Here is a 17,743-nt window from a genome sequence, read left to right on the forward strand (position 1 = left end):
CCCAACCAGGCATACTGCAAACGTGTTTCCGAGAAGCAGAGGGCAATAGACCTGACGTGTGTTTTTCTTGCAAAGTGCCCATATGTAATAAAACTGCTTCAACAAATTTAGCAATCAAAGCCCCTATACACTCAGTAACATCATGTGGCTGATGGGCAATTACACCATTGCAAAGGCTATTTTCAGCACCCTTTTATGGACGAAAGACAAGAATGACTTGCTCCAAACCACCCAGTTAAGATCATGGCAGAGGCGGAACTCGAATCCAGGTCCAACCCCCAACATGGAGTCCCCCAAGCTAATCTGTATTTATTGCTGCTCTTCTCTCTCATCTGTTCTGCTGAATCAAGAGTATTCTGGATAAGAATATGGTTCGGCTGAAGGCAGTACAAGATGTTTCTCTTCCACGTTAGGCTTGACAAATAAGGTTATTTCTCAGAAATAACTGTTCCACGTGCAGGATCAGCTAGGCAGGAAACTCAAACCTCGATGAGAAGAATCTGCCACAGTTATACTCCTGTTTCGCATTTATACAGCACTTCAGAGTATTCAGATCATTTAGCATAATTATCTCTGCAGTCCTTACAACAATCCTGTTAGGTAGGATAATATTATCTCCATATTTTAGATGAGGGAACTGTCAGAGAGTGGCTTACTGCAGGCCCTTACTGACATTACGGCAGAGGTGAGATTTGAATGACAGACACTGTACTTTGTCTGGATCTTCGCCAGGAATTAAATTCTTCTTTTGCACCTTCTGTGTATAACAGATATGAAATTATGGAGAATTTGCATCTTCAGAAATGGAATGCTTTAGTGAAGAAGCATCAAAGAGAGCAGGAAATCCCCAAAGCACAGAGCTGCATAAGAGAGCCACTTCTAGCCAGAATACTATAATTCCCTTAAATTATATTTTGAGAAAATATACATGAAACAGCTTCACTTATCCGATAAAGTTCCTCAATCCACTGATTAGGTTCATTCTCCAAGGACAGATTACGGCACTGAGACATGTACCCGATCATTTCTTCGGAAGAGCCTCCTCTCCCTTGTAGACAACTATGTTCTTGTCTGTTTCATACACTTTGACTTTATAAAGAGTCCCCTCCGGGAGATGTTTCTGGAGGTTTTCCCAGATGAACACAGCAACATTCTCAGTGGTACTAGGAGCAAAACCGTCAGAGTTAGTTTTTCAGTCTTGACAACTGCATTTCTGAATTTTGCACACAGGCCAAGGCTGTGCCTACACTAGAAAGAAAACCCTGTTGGTCATGGTGGTTTGTTTTGGTGGCTCGTTGCCCAATGGTGCCCCCTTTACCACCAACACCACCAACCTTCCTTGGATCTTGTCTTGGTTTTCTTTAAATTTTGGGTTTCATCAGCAATACCGTCTATGAAAGTGGATGCAGAATACGGAGGCTGTGCTACAAACTGGAAAATCACTGCTCCAATATTTCAAAAAAAATGAAAGATTCTAGCTCTCCTCATCGCTAAGGGAAATATCATGAGTTTGCAGACGGGACGTAAGAAATGTCAAGAAATGAAAGGGGAAACAGGAAGAGCAATTTTGCAGCTGTGACGGGATTTGCATAGAAGGAACAAAAGTTATATCCTTTTGCATAAACGATTGCACAGCACAAGAGGAACTCAAAAGCCCCAGCATGACAGAATGAAGGGTGGCGCTTTAAGATTCACCTACCTCACAACGTCAGCAAAGTAGGGAACGTCCTTATCCAAATTCTTGTGGTCAAGAGGATCCATGATGGCTTCCTGAGGATAGAGAGAAGGGGAGTCAGGCAGATGTACCCCTGGCACGGTGGGGCATGCCCACCGTGGGACCGAGGGGCATGGGAGGGGCTGTGGCTCAGTAGTAGAGCATCTGCTTGGCATGCAAAAGGTTCAATCCCCGGCATCTCCAGCTACAGGGACTAGGCAAGTAGGCGATGTGAAAGACCTTTCTCTGCCTGAGACCCTGGAGAGCCGCTGGCAGTCTGAGTAGACAATACTGACTTTGATGGACCAAGGGTCTGATTCAGTAGAAGGCAGCTTCATGTGATGCTTAATTGCATCCCTTGGGTTCAAGAACTCCCATATACTCAAAGAAGTTTGAGCGCTGCCCTCTCCAACCCGCCCCTCTCCCACCTCACAAACAGCTGTAGAACTTCCTCCCAACCTCAGATCTTGTCAGCGATCCCCCCCACTCTGCCTCCAGTTTTGGCGACTGAGGTGTCACCTGCCTCTTTGGCTCCACCCACTTTCTGGAAGGAGCCTTTGGGTTGCACCCAGAGACAAGAGTGACATTTAACGCATCATCTGCTTCTTATCTCATGTGTTCTGGGCCCTGAAAAGCATGGTCCTTTGGGCTAACAGTTGGCAACACGCACTAATACAGCCTTATTACCTGCATGTAGTCTTTTAAATCCGTGAGGTTGATCACCATTCCCGTATCTGGATCAATCTACAAGACAAAGGAGGCCCATCTTGAGCTTCTTGATTCCTTTTTCTAATGGCAACAGAAATGGTATCCTACATGTCGGGTATTTGGTTGCTGAATGTTCAGGCAACGCTTCCATGTGGCCCTCTGCTGCTCTACCACAGCCCCTAATCATTCTCCCTCAACATACACACACAGAGCCAGCATGGTATAGTGGTTAAGGTGTCGGAACAGAACCTGGGAGACCCAGGTTCGAATCCCCACTCTGCCATGAAAACTTGCTGGGTGACCTTGGGCCAGTCACACACTCTCAGCCCTGACCCTGGCAAGTATTTGGATGGGAGACCTCCAAGGAATACCAGAATCACTATGCAGAGGCAGGCGACAGCAAACCACCTATGAACGTCTCTTGCCTTGAAAACCCCATGGGGTTACTATATGTCAGCTGTGACTTGATGGCAAAAACACACACACACACATCATGCTCAAGTGCTCAGGGAAAGGTGTGAAGGCACCTGGCCCTGGTCAGTGCCTGGAGAGGAGGCCCTCATTGATGCTGCCATGATCCCAGGATGGAAAAAAAGTTCAGGAAGCTGTGTACCATATTTACTTGAAAGTTCAGGAAGCTGTGTACTATATTTACTTGAAAGGAAGGCAACCCTGATGTAAAATGATCCCTCCAAAAATGTTATACACACAAAAAAATTACTATGGGACATAACTTTTACATGTATGCAAATGTAAAGTGACCCACCCCCATACCTGGGGGAAAAACCTTAATCTTGAATTTGAGTAAATACAGTAATAAATAATCATAAATAATCCCTGGGCCCATGGATTCTTGGTGCCAAGCTTATTCTCCCCCTTCGGTGGAGGCAGGAGAGAGAATGCCTGCAGTGGGTTTTGGTGGCGGGGGGGGGGGCGGGGGCACTATGTTTTGGAAGCAGGGGTGAAGAAGGCTGGTTGTGCACCCATGTGATTCTGTGCCTTGGAAGGATCCAAGATCCAGAATCATGAGCGCTCCCCACAATCAGGAGGGGAACCTCCATTTTTGGCCCTCAACTCAAAACCACACTTAGATCATTCTCCACCTCCTACAGGAATGCTGGATTTTTTTAAAAAAAACCAAGGCAGTCATTATCTGGAACCTAAAACCATGAAGCCACGGCCGAAGGACCTGGAACATTGTAAGCCTCCCCAGAAGCCACACTTACCTTTCCCTGCACAGTTACTTCCACTAGAAATAAAGAGACAAAGAAAATGCCAAGTCATGGGCAGGGCATGGCAAAGATACAATTAAAAAAAAATGCCAGGTCAAGTCAGGACAACTGAGAAGGGCCTGAATGTACAGCCAATGACCAGCTTCTGCAAGAGTTCAAAAAACAGACTTACAAGTCGGCTTCCCTTGCTCACTTTAATTTGAAAAGGTTAACAATTTTTTTTTAAAAAAATGCAATTGATTGCCAGCCAAGGAGAAAAAGACGCGCCTATGAGTTTCTATCACACTGAGAGAAAGAAGGCTTTGATACCTGGAGTAGTCAATTTGTAGTAACATATCTCCTATCTTGCATTTAACAAGCCTGCAGAGTTTGGACACCACAAAGAAAAATTATATTTGGTTTTCAGAGGGGGAGAGGGGAATATAGCTCTTCCAGCCACAGGGGTCCCACATTTCTGCCTTCATTCATATAACCTGTAGCTTGCCTACTTATACACAGAAAAACACAGAATATGTCTAACTACCTTCAGCCTTACGGATCTGTTCTGCCAACGGTGGCACAGCCCCCTCCGCAGGCACAAGGCGCCTTCCGCTGACGTAACATGCCCTGCCTTCTGCCAGAGGAAAGTTGCCCCACCGCTGTTAGTGGAACAGATATGCAGGATCCAAACTAGGAACTCAAGTCTACATACCTGCAACCACAGAGGGTGGGGTACAGAGCAAAAACAGGCATGGAGGCAGTATTTTTTTTAATCTGTAAAATGAGAACCAGTGTGGCACAGTTGATAGTGTTGGACTAGGAGCCTGGGAGATCCAATCCCCACTCTTATTTATTTTTATTTATTTAGGTATATCCCACCTTTCTCCCCAATGGGGACCCACAGCGGCTGACATCAGTCTCCTCCATTTTATCCTCACAACAGCCCTCTGAGGTAGGATAGGCTGAGAAAGTATGACTGGCCCAAGCTTCCATGGCAGAGTGGGGATTCGAACCTCAGTCTCCCAGATCCTAGACCAGAGGTGGGGAACGTCAGGCCCGGGGGCCGTATGAGGCCCGCGAAATCATTTGGTCTGGCCCTTCATGGGTCCTGGCAGATCTCTAGCTCAGAAGGATGCTGCCCTGCCTGAATCTCTTGGGCCCAGCTAGAGACAGCAGAGCTCAAAAGCGAGTTGCTCTATGCAGCAGACACTTGGAGCCGTCTCCGGTCATGCCTCTTGGCTAAATGTTTGACCAAATACAGCAGGCTAATTTTTAAGTTGATAATTTTGTATGGCCCACAAATGATGTTGTAAGGAACCTTGGCAGAAACAAGGTTCCCCACCCCTGTCCTAGGCCAACACTTTAACCACGACATCACGCTGGCTCTCTACCATGGAAACTCACTGGGTGACCTTGGGCCAATCATATTCTCCTAGTCAAACCTACCTCACAGGGCTGTTGTAGTAAGAAAATGGAGGAGAGGAGATAGAACTGGAGGGCATCTAATTAAGCTGATGGGCAGTAGATTCAGTACGGGCAAAAGGAAATACTTAGCGAGTGAGTAAAATGTAGAATTTGCTGCCAGAGGATGTAGTGATGGCCACGGGCACAGACAGCTTTAAAAGGGCATTAGACAGATTCATGGAGAAGAGATCTATCAGTGGCTAGTAGCCATGGTGACTAAAGGGAACCTCCACGTTCAGAGGCAGTCGATCTCTGAATCCCAGTGCCAGGAGGCAACAACAGGGGAAGGCCTTGGCCTCTATGCCCTGTTTTTGAACCTCCAGAGGAACTGGATGGCCACTGCGTGAGACAGGATGTGTGACTAGATGGTCCACTGGTCTGATCCACCAGGGCTCTTCTTATGTTCTTCTGTTTACTCCATCTAGAGTCCAAAAGTCACATGGATTTAGCAAGAAACAATCATGAGCAGGACAGGTCAGCCCAGCTTTTTCTCCTCCTGGTCACTGGTACAGGACACTGTTTTGAATACAGAAGGTCCCAGGTTCAACCCCTCTCATCTCTCATAATTGATGTTGGGAAAGACCATTCTCAGAGATCTAGGAAAGCCACTGTTATTTCAAACAGACAATACAGAGCAGGATGAACCAATGGGCAGACCCAGAATAAGGCAACTTCGTGTGGATTTGCAACTGTGGTGCAAAGTTTCTCCTAGATACTCCTGCACAGAAGAAAACCTTGCTTTTGGAATCATCCTGACCTCAGTAATTGCAAGTAAGAGGTTAAGATACCATGTAGAGAAAGAAGAACAAGTTTGCAAACCAGGTTGTGAAGAGTAAAATGCGACTGAGCTCGATGCTACCAGAGTCTCAAATCAGCAGAGCTCAGATCACATTATCTCCTCTGAGTTCTCGAACTATGGAAGTCAAGCACATCCCTGTGGCAGGAAACTAATGAACAGGATAGTTGGTCCTTACCTTTATAATTATGGCCATGCCCGTTGGGGTTATTGCACTTCCCAAAAAGTTTCTGGTTTTCTTCATCACTCAGAGACTTACTGCAGGGCAAGAAAAATGCATTACACAAATGTGTTCCTGTTGCACACACACACAATGCGCTCGTTCACTAACATCATGGGGCGATTTACAATGCAATCCTTTGTAAATTCACTGATTCCACTGGAGTAACTCTGTTTAGGATTGCCCTGTTAATCTCCACTACAGTTTTACCGAGGCTTAGTTTAGTACGATATGTAGTTGTTAGAGTGTCAAAGACCTGGGTTCAAATCCCCAGAAAGCTTGCTAGGCGACAGTCACAGGGTTGTCGTGGGGGATAAAACGGAGGAAGGAAAGTACCTTCCATTACCGCCTGAGCTCCTTGGAGAAGAAGAGGACAAAAAAGTAGCAATGGCCTGCTGCTCAGGGAAATGGGAGGGGCACTCTGCAAACACTCAGAGGCACTCAAAATATTGTGGAAGGTTTTCACGGTCAGAGTTCATTGGTTCTTGTGGGTTATCCAGGCTGTGTAACCGTGGTCTTGGAATTTTCTTTCCTGACGTTTCGCCAGCAGCTGTGGCAGGCACCTTCAGAGGAGTAACACTGAAGGACGGTGTCTCTCATACCAAGACCACGGTTACACAGCCCGGATAACCCACAAGAACCAATGAACTCAGAGGCACTTCCGCTTGTCTTCAGAAGCTGCTAGTTTGGCACGAATGAAGCCTCAAACACCTCCTCTCCATACCACGTCAGCAAAATGTCAGCAACTGATTCCTTTCCTTCCTTGCATGACAGCTGGAGCAGCAGCCTGGCTAAGAATTACGAAGCACCTGGCTCGACCCTCGCCACATGCCCCCTCCTGCAGCCTCAGCCTTTCCCGTGTTCTCTGCAACACGGGAACACCACCTGCCTACCTTACAGGGCTGTTGTATGGAAGGCAAGCCAATGCACACGAAGCGTTTCGAACGGGCTGCACCAATGCAGGTAATAAAGCCCGCGTGCCTGTTCTGCACGCATCTCCGGTGCAAACGAACGACGCTTCCGATTAACCCCTCCGCTCCCGCACCCACCCGCCAGCGCGGAAGCCCGACGCGCCCCTGCATCGGGGGGAGCCGCCCGGGATGGGGCTGCTTCCCGCCCCCCTTACCTGTGCAGCCGGTGGGAGGCGCTGAAGCAGAGGCAGCGGGAGACCCGGGCCAGGCGGCGCGGCGCCATCGCCCAGCCAAGAGCCCTGCCGGCGGCTACGGAGCATGCGCCCGGCGCGGGGGCTGAAGCCTCTTCTTTGCCCTTTTGTTCTTTGGGAAACAGCTGTTTTGGAAAAAGCAGGTTTCCGTGCAGGCGAAGGAGAGGGGATGGAAGGAGAGGGCGCTGTAATTAATTTTGGCATTATTCATATCGGTGACCTTGCCCAGAACACTTTGATTGGGTTAATCCACAAAAGCTTTGTGGCATCTGAATTTCATGTCAGTAGAAAGTTTATTGGAGAACACGAGAACATAATTCACAGTGGGTAGCCGTATTAGTCCGTCTGCAGTAGTAGAAAAGGGCAAGAGTCCAGTAGCACCTTAAAGACTAACAAAAATATTTTCTGGTAGGGTAGGAGCTTTCGTGAGCCACAGCTCACTTCGAAGAAAAGGGCAAGAGTCCAGTAGCACCTTAAAGACTAACAAAAATATTTTCTAATAGGGTATGAGCTTTCGTGAGCTCACGAAAGTTCATACCCTATTAGAAAATATTTTTGTTAGTCTTTAAGGTGCTACTGGACTCTTGCCCTTTTCTACTACAACAACATAAGAAAGGCCTGCCGGATCAGACCCAGGCCCATCAAGTCCAGCAGCCTGTTCACACAGTGGCCAACCAGGTGCCTCTAGGAAGCCCCCAAACAAGACGACTGCAGCAGCATTTATCCTGCCCGTGTTCCTCAGCACCCAATATAATAGGCCTGCTCCTCTGATCCTGGAGAGAATAGGTACGCATCATGACTAGTATTCATTTTGACTAGTAGCCAAGAATAGCCCTCTCCTCCTAGCAAGGACTTATTCAGTGCATCTGAAGAAGAGGGTTTTGTCCACAATCGCTTATGCTGAAATAAAATTCTGGTAGTCTTCAAGGTGCCAGAAGACTCTTTCCAGAGAAGTAGCCATGTTTGTCTGTTGCAAGAAAAATAAATAAACTGGAGCTCTATTCCATAAGGACGAACACATTTTTATTCCAGCACAGAGTTGCCAACCTCCAGGTGGTGGCCAGAGATCTCCTGGGATTACAACTGATCTCCAGGCAACAGAGATCAGTTCACCTGGAGAAAATGGCTACTTTAGAAGGTGGACTGTATGGCATTATTGACATCCCTCCCCCATTGAAGTCCCTCCGCTCACCCCGCCCTCCTTAGGCTCCACCCACATAATCTCCAGGTATTTCTCAACCTGGAGCTGGCAACCTTATTCCAGCATGAACTTCCATGAACTAGAGTCCTCTTCGGCGATTTATGCAGGGTTGTTTCCCTTGAGGTCGCCCCGTCGACTTCTTCAGGGCTTCCTTTGATTATGCATGCCTTTCCTGACCATCAGAGGTAGCATTTATCTTCCCATGCATTTCCAGGCAATTTGCCTGTGTTTTCTGGATGCCAGAATCTGGAAAACGCAGGCAAAATGAGCGGAAATGCGTGGGGACTCGGGGAGCACAAGGCGATCTCTTGACATTTGGGAAAGGCATGCATAATAAAATGGAAGACCCAAAGCAGTCGGCAGGGGTGACAGCAGGGAAACAGCCCTGCATAAATGGCATTAGTCAGTCACATGCATGACTGGTAGCAGCTAACCGAAATCTGAAGCAGGGCCTTCCTTTCGTCTTTTCACCTGATACCTTTTCAAACAGAGATGCCCGGGACTGAACTTGAGACTTTGTCCGTGACGAGCATGTGCTATTTAGCTGTGGGTCAATCAATTGGTTTCTCCAGCCAAGCCTTCTGGGTCAATCGATTGGTTCCTCCAGCCATCCCGTGGTCTTGGCTTTCAAGATCTACCACATTTTTCTCCTGCCAGCTTGCTCACATGATGAGCAGCTGGGCTTTATATTGGGGCATCTCAGTCCCTTGACATTGAGAGCGTCTCTTTCCCTGTCCTCCCCAGGCTCAGCTCGGCTCCAGCAATGCAGACTTCCTCTTCGGGAACGAAACCAGTGAGGACTGTTGCCTTCTCCAGGATGGAGACATTCTGTGCTTCCCACAGGCTAGCCTGGTAACTGACTTCCTATCCTCTGGTGGCTTTTGACAGTTGGGGAATACATAGGGTTGCCAATGGACTCTATGGCATTGAAGTCCTAACCCTCCCCTCCCCAAACCCCACCCTCCTCAGGCTCTGCCCCCAAAACTTCCCGCCGGTGTCGAGGAGGGACCTGGCAACCCTAGGAATACATCTGGATCCCCAGATGTTGGACGGAGCCTCAATGTCCAATGGCTGAAAGGCTGATCAGGGAATTCTGAACATTTGTCTGCAGAATTCCTTAAAAAATGGGTGCTGATGCTGTGGAAGTATTTTTTCACCCTGGGTTGGGATGACAATGAAAGTATGGCTTTGGTTAAAATGCTTTGTTGAAAAGTTATCTCTGGTTGCCAACTCCTGGTTGGGAAATTCCTGAAAATTTTGAGGTGGAGCTAAGGGAGGGTGGGGTTTGGGGAGGGACCTCTGCAGGGCATAATGTCATAGAGTCCACCCTCCAAAACAGCCATTTTCTCCAAGGCAACTGATCTGTGTAGTCTGAGATCATTTGTAATTCCAGGAGAGCCTGGAGAGATCAGTTGTAATTCCAGATGGCCCCACCTGGAGGTTGGCAATCCTAAATAAGGCAGAGTTGCCCCCAGCACATGGGCCAAAGAGCAGCATGCCAGACCGTTTTGCTTAGCACAGTATCTCCTTCGCTCCCCCCCCCCCCCAAGGCAGGGGTATAGTCAAGCAGGGTGGCCAGGCCCTGGTTAGGAAATACCCGGAGATTTTTTGGGGCGGAGCCTATGGAGGGCAGGGTTTGGGGAGGGGCTTCAATTCCATAGAGTCCAGTTGCCAAAGCGACATTTTTCTCCAGGGGAACTGATCTCTTATTGGCTGCAGATCAGTTGTAATAGAGGGAGATCTCCAGCTAGTCCCTGGAGGTCAGCAACCCTATAGTCAAGCCAGGGTGAACTGCAGTACAGCTCTGGATTCTTTGGGGACTACCTGGACTGAAGATGTCATCACCCTAGTGAATGAGCCCAAGAATTTCCCTACCCAGAGCTAACAACCCTAGCTGTAAGGCTTAAGGGTTGGCCTGTCTGTCGCTGCTTGATAGGGTTGCCAGCTGCAGGTTGGGAGATACCTGGAGATTTGGGGGGCGGAGCCTGAGGGCATGGTTTGGGGAGAGGAGGGAGTTCCATGCCATAGAGTCCAATTGCCAAAGCGGCCATTTTCTCCAGGTGAACTAATCTCTTATCAGTTGGAGATCAGTTGTAATAGCAGATCTCCAGCTAGTACCTGGAGGTTGGCAACCCTACTGCTTGAAGGCAAACTGAGGGTGGCTATTGCTATTGCAGCTGCCACTAGAATGGTATTCTGTAATGCCAGCCCAGCTTCCAGGGTTATTGGCAAGCCTTCTGTAGCCCCTGAAGAAAACACAAGCCCCTGCCTTTTTATTAAGACCCATTGAAGGTGAACTCCAGGTACCCCAACTTCAGCAATGAGAACTAGGCCTTCTCTGTGCTGACTCCTAGACTGTGCATTGTTCTCCCCAGGCATATTTTGCCAGTCAGCATGGTGTAACAGTTAAAGCTAGGAGCTGGGAGGCCCAGGTTCAAATCCCTACTCTTCCATGGACTCTTGGTGGGTGACCTTGGGTTGGTCACAGCCAAACGTACCTCACAGGGTCATTGCGAGGATAAAATAGAGAAGAAAATGATGTAAGCCCCTTTGGGTCCCCGCTGGGGAGAAAGGCAGGTTATAAATGAAGTAAATAAATAATCCCACACATACAAAGCTTTGTCAAGTCACTCTTGGCGAGGTTGACAAGCTATCACAGAACTGCCTGAAATAAAAGGCCGAATATATTAGAAAATGTAAATAAGCTGCTACAAATCCTAGCAGATTGGAAAGCAGTGCCTTTCAACCTGTGCCCACTTCAATCCAGCATAATTTTTCTTTCCAGCAAACTACTGAGTGACGCTGAGAACCAGAAGTTGTTTGGGAAAAGCAGTCAGAGGCATGGGCACAATTATAAAGGTGAGGATCTTGATGTTTCTATGGATAAAAGCAAACAATTCAAGATTATCTGTAGTCTTTTTAGATTTGGGAGTATTGTGTGACGTGTCCTTTCTTCCTTCTTCCTAGTTGTGGTGACTGTCCGTGGAGAAGTAAGTGAAACAAGGAAGGGTGGGTGAGTCTGGGACAGGCTTAGGGGGTATTTGGCTCAGGTATAAGCCTTTGGGCCCTTTTGATTATTTGCATTATGGACAACTTATTTGTGACTGAAGACCACATTCTAACTGTGGTCACTGTCATGAAAAATGCAGGGGCAAAATTGTAATTGCTGACCCCACTGACTTACTGTATACAAAATTACAATAACCCACTCCCTCCTAGGAAGCCTTTGGTATGTGGTCTGAACCACAAGGGTTGAACCAGGTGGAAAGCTTCAATTCTGATGTATATTTAGAAATACCAGACAAGGAAATGAATGCAATCGACAAGTACAAGAGCAATTAAATAATGAAACTGCCAAAATGGAACATAACAATTGGGCCAACTGGGAGGTTCTCCTGCAGAAGCCCCACTGAATGAGGTGCTCCTGCTCCTATTCATGGAGCTTGCACAGGAGAACTTTCTGGTGGATTGTGCCCAATGAATGGGGGCACCATTTCTCATGCTTCCTTGTCTCCTGATCCTTTAGCATCCAGGCTATCATACTGCCAACCCATCAGGGTTCTAAATGGAGAGCGTTGGCCATGTAAAAGTGCTCATAGGTTGCCCAGCCTCGTAATGAGGCATCCATGGTGAATTCATAGGGTCACCGGAAGTCAAAAGCGGCTTAACACACACATGACAAACAGGACATGCCACCTTGTATCAAGTCAGAGAGCCACAAAGGCCTTTGAACTAACCACTGAAACCATATCAATATGCCTCATGCCCATTCAACCCAACCCTGTGGCCCACCTAGTCTCTGGACCCTGCCCAGTTGACGTGGTTATGGTGCTTGCCAGCCCCTAGCCTTTTCTCCCTTCGACCTATGAATATCTTCAGCAGCTGCCTCAAATCCGAAAAGCAATTCCTATAACCCAAAACAGATTGCTGACATGCCCATTCACCTTCTTTCTAGATCAATCCCACTTCAGGGATGGTGGTAGACCTGACAGATTTGAAAACCTACATGAAGGTAAACACATTAGCTCTGCAGAGATGGTACATGGGAGGTTGGTGGCACGAAAATGGAAACACTCCTGAGAGATGGTACCTTTGCCCAGTTCTGTTGAGCATCTTCACTGGCCTGCCCAGCTTTTTCTGTAATAAAATAGCTGATGACTAAACAGACACAGATCTCACCTATTTCAGTATTAATTTTGAATGGACATGGTCGCTACCAAGGGTCTCAAGTTTGCAATGCAAAGTAAAGAAAACTTTATTATTGCAGCAATTTCAGGTTGAAAAAGCAAAGTGATTTCCCACCCCCAGAGCAGGGGCAGAGAAAACACATGTTAAGGTAAACAAGAATTATGATAGACATCGTATCATACTATCAAGAGGAAACCCTGACATTAAAAAAAAAAAGATGAAATCTCCAGATCCACAGAAAGGGCACACGAGAGAGGGCCTTTTCAGTGGCAGCCCACAATTATGGAACAACCTCCCCAGCCTGGCTTCCTCACTTTCGACCTTCATAAGGCAGTTGAAGACAGTTGGTTAGGACTGCATTTGACTGTTTTTTTATTTATTGGCAGTCCAAATTGAGATTATAAATTGTAGTTTTATATGTGTTTTGTTATAATTGTTGTTTTATTTACATTGCAAGTTGCCTTGAATTCTGCAAGGTAGGAAGGTGGTTAATAAATGTTTATTATAAAACTAGAACCAATTGGCCATGGCTAAAGACCATGGCTCTGTGTGTTTCTGAACCCTGAAAATGTATTAAAGAAGCAAATTTTTACCCAAAAAAGTATAAAGCAAGCATTTCACACATTCACATTATCCATATTTTCTTGGCCAAGGTTTGGCTTGATGGTGCAGAATTCCAATTTCTTGAGTGCAAACGTATAAAGCTTGGGGAAATTTGTCTTATCCAAGCCTGCTTTGCTCTTCCCTTTGCAACCCCAGCATCAAGCCCCACTGAGTGTACTTCTCTGCCCCTACCAGGAGGCGATCACAGAGCCCCTTGACAGGAAAGACCTAGATGAAGATATCCCTTATTTTGCCAACGTTGTAAGGTAAGTAGCCGGGATTCTTGGCTGACAGAAATTCAGCCACATGGGCCTTGTTTGTATGAACTTAACCCAGTATTGTTGGCCACTTGCCCAGGGCTAGTAATATCTTTGTGATCTGGAAAGCAGGGTAATTGCAGGGCTACCCAGAACCCTGTTCAAATCCTGTCCAGGTCTCAGGTCCTGTATTAAAATCAATATACCATGAAGCCACCTTATACCGTGTCAGCTTACTATTGTCTATTTCAGGCTCAAGTAAAGGTCTTCCCCAACATTTCTTACCTGGTATCCTTTAACTGGAAATGGCCAGGACTGACTAGGGACCTTCTGCATGCCAAGCAAGGGCTCTACTACTCAACTATGGCCCCTCAGCAATCTCCCAAACATTTCTATGTCACGTGCACAAAAGACCCAAACCATCCTAATGTTCTCTTCTGTGTTTGTCTCTGTCATTCTCCTAATCTGTAGCACCACAGAGAATCTTGCCCTGTTCATCTGGGAAAACCTCCAGAGGTACTTGCCCGCAGGGGCTCTTTACAAGATAAAACTGTACGAAACAGAGGAGAACGGTGTCACCTATAAAGGAGATGCACCTGCTCCAGCTGCTGTCATGGGCACGTGTATAGCCCCTCTGCTCACCCCGGATGCAAAGAAGATTTGTAATGGCCTGGAAAAGGATGACCTGCCCAACGGTGACTCCTTCCCTGCTAACGGCCGCTGCCTTTTTGGAACTCTGAGTCTGGGGGAAATTCACTGTTAGACTCACCTTGCTGACGCTGTTTACTACCTTCTCTACTCTGGCTGTTTCCACACCAAGCTTTTACACTCCAGTATTCAGCAACTTTATTTATTTAGTTATTCTTTCAACTTCTATCCCACCCTTTCCCGACCAAGTCAGGCTCAGGGCGGTTCACAACTAATTCCAAAAACAATTAAAATCACATCAGCTACAATTTAAAATCCTCAATATCTATTAAAATTCCAGTGGCACCCTTAAACCGTTTAACAATAACGAGGAACCAGTCAAGGAGGGGAAAGAATAAGGGAAGGAAGGAACAACAAGGTACCCTCAATAAGGGAAGGGATGGGGAATAAAAAATAGGTGGAATATAGGAAAATAGGTAAAAGGGAAGGGAAGGAGGGTTTTTTTTGCAAAATGTCATTGTGCCTTTATGCACCTTCCAGGTTTTCCTCAGCTTCGTGGGTTCCCCCCCCCCAGAAAAACCTGCTTTGGTACAATTTTTCCAGAAAGGCTGTACTCAAAGCGAGTGTGACATCTGTGTGTGTGGGAAGAGGCAGATTTCCTCCAATTTCCTTTTGCCACTGCCATTTGCCCCCCTTTGCCCATTTTCTTTTCTTTTAGATATATCGCTAGAGTGTTATAACTCTGCCAATTTCTTTTAAAAAATGGCAAAAAGCTCAATAGTGGCAGGGTGGGGGAAATGGCTGATGTGAGAAGGAATAGGATATCAACATGTGGATTCTCTGTTGCCACTGCAAATGAGAGCAGAATCCCCTGTGTGGAAGCAGTTTCTCTCTAGCTTTTGAAGTAGAAAAAAAGGCATTAGCAAAGGAATGGGGGCAATGATGCAAGGAATGGGGGGGCAATGATACAGTCTTGCCAGAATAGGTTGGCACAGTTGATATCTTTTTTTCTACAGCTGTTACAGCAGCATGTAAATAATAACTGCTCACCTGGCCATCGCGGCAAGCATAAATTGCCTTCGGGCAGGGAGACATTAACCAAATAGAACTGTTGTGTTGTTTTCACTGTTCCTGTTTTCTCTTTCCTGGCAAGGAACAAATGACTAACCTGGGTCTATTGTAGGCAGGCAAAAATATTTAGGAAAATGTAGGTAATGTTTGTGGATTTATATGCAAGGCTGTGTTAAAAATCCAGGTACGCCCATCAGCCCATTCGGGACACAGCCATAGAAAGGCTCCACCACTCAGGGTGGCCCGTCTTGCATCAACCAGAGCCTGGGCCTTTTCCATCATGGTCCCAGCTCTGTGGGATGGGCTCCCTGAAGAGGCGAGAGGGGCCGCCTCCTTGGAGACCTTCAGTAGGCGATGCAAGGCCTGCCTGTTTGCCAGGGTCCTTGAAGGGGTTTGAATGGCAGGCATTTGGGATTATTATCTTTGGTTTTAGCTGGGGATGTTTTAACCATTATTGTAAGCTGCCTTGAACCGAGAGAAAAGGCTGGATATAAATATTTTAATAAATAAATAAGTGAACTCATACACTGGTTGGCAGGCACTGTGGATGTAGGCTCCACTTCCAGGCTACTTTCCAGAGCCCTTTCCTCTCCAGCGTAGTGTAGTGAGATCCAGCGTGGTGTAGTGGTTAAGAGCGGTAGTTTGGAGCGGTGGACGTTGATCTGGAGAACCGGGTTTGATTCCCCACTCCTCCATATGAGTGGCGGACACTAATCTGGTGAACTGGATTTGTTTCCCCACTCCTACACACAAAGCCAGCTGGGTGACCTGGGGCTAGTCACAGCTCTGTTAGAGCTCTCTCAGCCCTACCTACCTTACAGGGTGTCTGTTGTGGGGAGGGGAAGGGAAGGTGATTGTAAGCCGGTTTAAGTCTCCCTTTAAGTGGTAGAGAAAGTCGGCATATAAAAACCAACTCTTTTCTTCTTCTTCTTCTTCTCCTTCTTCTTCCAAGGAAACAGTCGCAGCAGCTAAGAATGCCAGTCTCCAGGTGGGACCTGAGGATCCCCTGGAATTACAGCTTATCTCCAGACTATCAAGATTAGTCCCCCTGGAGAAAATGAATGTGTTGTAGGGCAGAGTCTATGGCACTGTACCTCACTGAGATCCCTGTCCTCCCCAGGCACCTACCCCAAATCTCCAGGAGTTTCCCAACCTGAATCTAGCAACCCTGCCACCCTGCCAAGCCCCTGCTGGTGGCCAGGGGGACTTGGTAACCCTAGCAGCAGCCAACAGACAACCAGCTGCAACTCAGCTTGGAGACAGCCTGGTGATTTTCCCAAGAGAAGCAAAGATAAACTGGCAAGTAGGTGAAGGGAACTGGGGGTAGGGGGATCCATCAACAGCTGCAAAGCTTTGCAAGTAGGACAAGCTACTGAAGGGGAGACTTTTATCTTCACCCTTCCACTTCATGCATTAACCAGAGGCAAATGAGGACAGTAGGGCTTTGAAAGGCTGGGTAAAAATGAGAGATGCCAGTAGCGCCGTTTCTAACGCAGAGGTGCGGAAAGCAGCATCTGTCAAAATTCCCTCTTCTCCCCAGCTATGAAAGGCAGAGGAGTTGTGCTGTTCTTCTTTGCATCTTATTACCCTGAAACCAGATCCTGTGGATCTATCCCACTAACAGTGGAACCTGCCTCTGGAGCCAAGGGCCATAGAGCAGCTCTTACATTGTATCAGGGGAAGGCATCTTTCAGCTGAAATAGCCATAGTTGTTAGCAGAACATCTCTGCCTAATCCAGCCCCTATTTAATAGAGGCAATTGCATCTCATTCCAGACTCTGAGTTTCCCTTCTCTTGCCTCATGTTCTGGAAAGGAGGGGCATGGCTTTTCCTTCTGTCAGATTTTACAGATGCTCTTGGTAAAGAGTGAGAAGAACGGACATCCCCCTCCTCTGACATGTTGCCTATCCTCTCCAAAATTAAATGTTTAGGCGTATTGTAATTACTGTAAAGATTTCTTTTAAAACCCACAAAACGTATTAATTGCTTTGGGCACATGTATGTAGTAAAATCATGCTGTAGCACATTAATACAAATATAAGGAACAAAAGATTAAACTCCCCCCCAAAAGTCTTTAAAAAGCTTTGTACGTGGGCAATATTTATCCATCATTCACTAAAATATCCACATTGCAATCATGAACATATTCTCCCTTACAATACCTCTATGGATCAGGGCAGTTCTCAAACACCAATACATAGTCGAAGGAAATCAAAGCACATACTATACTGCATTTGTCCAAGGCCACAAAAGGGGAAGATAGAATCATAGAGTTAGAAGGGACCACCAGGGTCATCTAGTCCAATCCCCTGCACAATACAGGAAATTCACAACTACCTCCCCCCGACACCACCAGTGACCCCTACTCCATGCCCAGAAGATGGCCAAAAAAAAAAAATATCCTCCAAGATCCCTGGCCAATCTGGCCTGGAGGAAAATTGCTTCCTGACCCCAAAGTGGTGAGCGGCACTACCCCAAACATGCAAGAAAGGGCCATAAG

General features: G+C 46.9%; 2 protein-coding genes across 2 annotated transcripts; one reads left to right on the top strand and one right to left on the bottom strand.

Moving 5' to 3' along the window:
* Positions 1-976: 976 nt before the first annotated feature.
* On the bottom strand, positions 977-7,307 carry PTS (6-pyruvoyltetrahydropterin synthase). The gene is made up of 6 exons (XM_056860242.1): positions 7,240-7,307; positions 6,072-6,151; positions 3,649-3,671; positions 2,402-2,458; positions 1,700-1,770; positions 977-1,163 (listed from the first exon to the last, which is right to left on the bottom strand). Exons 1-6 carry the CDS (start codon positions 7,305-7,307, stop codon positions 1,022-1,024), a joined length of 441 nt encoding a protein of 146 aa, XP_056716220.1. The 3' UTR covers positions 977-1,021.
* A 1,661-nt stretch (positions 7,308-8,968) lies between these two features.
* LOC130487353 (6-pyruvoyl tetrahydrobiopterin synthase-like) lies at positions 8,969-14,287 on the top strand. Its single transcript, XM_056860845.1, has 7 exons — positions 8,969-9,022; positions 9,221-9,306; positions 11,262-11,335; positions 11,444-11,466; positions 12,432-12,488; positions 13,463-13,533; positions 13,996-14,287. The coding sequence occupies exons 1-7, from the start codon at positions 8,969-8,971 to the stop codon at positions 14,285-14,287; spliced, it is 657 nt and encodes a 218-aa protein (XP_056716823.1).
* Positions 14,288-17,743: the final 3,456 nt, after the last annotated feature.

This window comes from Euleptes europaea, chromosome 14, assembly GCF_029931775.1.
Source record: "Euleptes europaea isolate rEulEur1 chromosome 14, rEulEur1.hap1, whole genome shotgun sequence".
NCBI lineage: Eukaryota > Metazoa > Chordata > Lepidosauria > Squamata > Sphaerodactylidae > Euleptes > Euleptes europaea.

Coding starts and splice junctions, on each gene's coding strand:
- LOC130487353 (XM_056860845.1), top strand. CDS start 8,969: ATGCCCGGGACTGAACTTGAGACTTTGTCCGTGACGAGCATGTGCTAT. Junction 11,336..11,443: donor GCATGGGCACAATTATAAAG/GTGAGGATCTTG, acceptor CCTTCTTCCTAG/TTGTGGTGACTGTCCGTGGA. Junction 11,467..12,431: donor TGGTGACTGTCCGTGGAGAA/GTAAGTGAAACA, acceptor CCTTCTTTCTAG/ATCAATCCCACTTCAGGGAT.
- PTS (XM_056860242.1), bottom strand. CDS start 7,307: ATGGCGCCGCGCCGCCTGGCCCGGGTCTCCCGCTGCCTCTGCTTCAGC. Junction 3,672..6,071: donor GCATGGCCATAATTATAAAG/GTAAGGACCAAC, acceptor CTTTATTTCTAG/TGGAAGTAACTGTGCAGGGA. Junction 1,771..2,401: donor ATTTAAAAGACTACATGCAG/GTAATAAGGCTG, acceptor CTCTATCCTCAG/GAAGCCATCATGGATCCTCT.